Source organism: Chiloscyllium plagiosum, unplaced genomic scaffold, assembly GCF_004010195.1.
Source record: "Chiloscyllium plagiosum isolate BGI_BamShark_2017 unplaced genomic scaffold, ASM401019v2 scaf_91688, whole genome shotgun sequence".
Taxonomy (NCBI): domain Eukaryota; kingdom Metazoa; phylum Chordata; class Chondrichthyes; order Orectolobiformes; family Hemiscylliidae; genus Chiloscyllium; species Chiloscyllium plagiosum.
In genome coordinates this window covers 1-2,918 of record NW_025186159.1, presented here as the reverse complement: position 1 = coordinate 2,918, position 2,918 = coordinate 1, and the positions used below count along the sequence as shown (strand labels likewise).

General features: G+C 52.9%; 1 protein-coding gene across 1 annotated transcript; it reads left to right on the top strand.

The window, feature by feature from the left end:
- Window positions 1-1,679: 1,679 nt before the first annotated feature.
- LOC122545557 (zinc finger protein 771-like) lies at window positions 1,680-2,911 on the top strand (the record flags this gene model as incomplete). The annotated part of the gene is made up of 1 exon (XM_043684534.1): window positions 1,680-2,911. A coding segment is annotated over exon 1 (974 nt), but the record flags the coding sequence as incomplete, so codon positions are not given.
- Between the last annotated feature and the right edge of the window lie 7 nt (window positions 2,912-2,918).

Sequence of the window (2,918 nt, the reverse complement as noted above, 5' to 3'; positions counted from 1 at the left end):
AGTGATTAAATAATTACAAACCCCTCCATTGTACATAAATCCAGTGCATTGCCCAGTGATTAAATAATTGCAACCCCCTCCATTGTGAATAAATCCATTGCATTGCCCCATGATTAAATAATTACAAACCCCTCCATTGTAAATAAATCCAGTGCATTGCCCAGTGATTAAATAATTACAAACCCTTCCATTGTAAATACATCCAGTGCATTTCCCAGTGATTAAATAATTACAAACCCCTCCATTGTAAATAAATCCAGTGCATGGCCCCAGTGATTAAATAATTACAAACCCCTCCATTGTAAATAAATCCAGTGCATGGCCCAGTGATTAAATAATTGAAAACCCCTCCATTGAAAATAAATCCAGTGCATGTCCCCAGTGATTAAATAATTACAAACCCCTCCATTGTAAATAAATCCAGTGCATTGCCCAGTGATTAAATAATTACAAATCCCTCCATTGTAAATAAATCCAGTGCATGGCCCCAGTGATTAAATAAATACAAACCCCTCCATTGTAAATAAACCCAGTGCATTGGCCCAGTGATTAAATAATTACAAACCCCTCCATTGTAAATAAATCCAGTGCATGGCCCCAGTGATTAAATAATTACAAACTCCTCCATTGTAAATAAATCCAGTGCATGGTCCCTGTGATTAAATAATTACAAACCCCTCCATTGTAAATAAATCCAGTGCATTGCCCAGTGGTTAAATAATTACAACCCCCCTTTTGTAAATAAATCCAGTGCATTGCCCAGTGGTTTAATAATTACAACCCCCCTTTTGTAAATGAATCCAGTGCATTGCCCAGTGATTAAATAATTACAAACCCCTCCATTGTAAATAAATCCAGTGAATGGCCCCAGTGATTAAATAATTACAAACCCCTCCATTGTAAATAAATCCAGTGCATGGCCCCAGTGATTAAATAATTACAAACCCCTCCATTGTAAATAAATCCAGTGCATTGCCCAGTGACTAAATAATTACAAACTCCTCCATTGTAAATAAATCCAGTGCATTACCCAGTGATTAAATAATTGCAAACCCCTCCATTGTAAATAAATCCAGTGCATTACCCAGTGATTAAATAATTGCAAACCCCTCCATTGTAAATAAATCCAGTGCATTACCCAGTGATTAAATAATTGCAAACCCCTCCATTGTAAATAAATCCAGTGCATTACCCAGTGATTAAATAATTGCAAACCTCTCCATTGTAAATAAATCCAGTGCATTACCCAGTGATTAAATAATTGCAAACCTCTCCATTGTAAATAAATCCAGTGCATTACCCAGTGATTAAATAATTGCAAACCTCTCCATTGTAAATAAATCCAGTGCATTACCCAGTGATTAAATAATTGCAAACCTCTCCATTGTAAATAAATCCAGTGCATTACCCAGTGATTAAATAATTGCAAACCTCTCCATTGTAAATAAATCCAGTGCATTACCCAGTGATTAAATAATTGCAAACCTCTCCATTGTAAATAAATCCAGTGCATTACCCAGTGATTAAATAATTGCAAACCCCTCCATTGTAAATAAATCCAGTGCATTACCCAGTGATTAAATAATTGCAAACCCCTTCTCTCTCTCTGTCTCCCTCTCCCTCTCTCTCTCTCTCCCTCTCCCTCTCCCTGTCTCTCTCCCCCTCTCCCCCACAGTAACTGCGGTCCACCCCCTCCCACCAGGAACCCCTCCACCCCTTCCCCTCCCCTCGCTGCCCACCCCGAGGACAGGGGCGGTGCCAGGATCCCACGTGCCCAGAGATAGACCAACGAAAGAGAGTGGGGTGTTGGCACCGAGACGCAGAGAGAGTGAGAGAGAGAGGGAGGAGACGTCTGCCCGACCAACGCCAAGCAAGAAGGCCGCGTAGAGAGAGAGAGGGAGAGAGCGGGGACCGTGGGTAAGGGGGGGGTGCAGAAGATGTCGACCTCCGCGCGGACAGTGGGAGAGGAGGATGAAGAGGGCGAGACCGCAGAGAGAGGGCGGAGGAGGAAGAGGAAGCTGGCAGCCCACCCGGGCCTGGCACCGCTCCGATGCCCCGACTGCGGGCGCCGTTTCGCCCGGGCCTGGCCATTCTACCGCCACCGCGCCCGGCACCCGCCCCGCACCCCCTTCATCTGCTCCCGCTGCGGCCGGGTCTTCGGCTATTTCCGGGTGCTGGCCGGGCACCGCTGCGGGGAGGACGGGACGGTTTCGGCTTCGTCCGCCGGACCCGCGGGGCCCCCCTCGCCGGGAGAGGAGGAGGAGGAGGAGGGGGAGGGGGAGGACGAGAGCCGGCCCTTCCGCTGCCCGCTGTGCCCCGAGCGTTTCGCCAGCCCCTGGCGCCTCCAGAGGCACCGCTGCGGGGAGGACGGGACGGTTTCGACTTCGTCCGCCGGACCCGCGGAGCCCCCCTCGCCGGGGGAGGAGGAGGACGAGAGCCGGCCCTACCGCTGCCCGCTGTGCCCCAAGCGTTTCGCCACCCCCTGGTACCTCCAGAAGCACCGGCGGCGCCACGAGCGGCCCCCGGCCTTCGTCTGCCCCGACTGCGGGCGGGCCTTCAAGGAGCGCTACGAGCTGGCGCGCCACCGGCTGATCCACGACCCCCGGCGCCCGCACCGCTGCCCGCTCTGCCTCCAGCGATTCGGCCGGCCGGAGGGGCTGGCCTGCCACCTCCGGGCCCGCCACGGCCCGCCCCGGCGCCGGCCCTTCCGCTGCGGCGTCTGCGGCAAGGCCTACAGCCGCTCGGCCCACCTGCTGCGCCACGCCTACGGGCACACCGGCGAGCGGCCCTACCCCTGCGGGGAGTGCGGCAAGGCCTTCCGGGACCCGGGCACCCTGCGGCGGCACCGGCGGCTGCACCAGCGGGGCGCCGGCGCCCCCCCCCGGCCCCCGGAGGCCCCGGCCGCCGTCGAGTCGGCG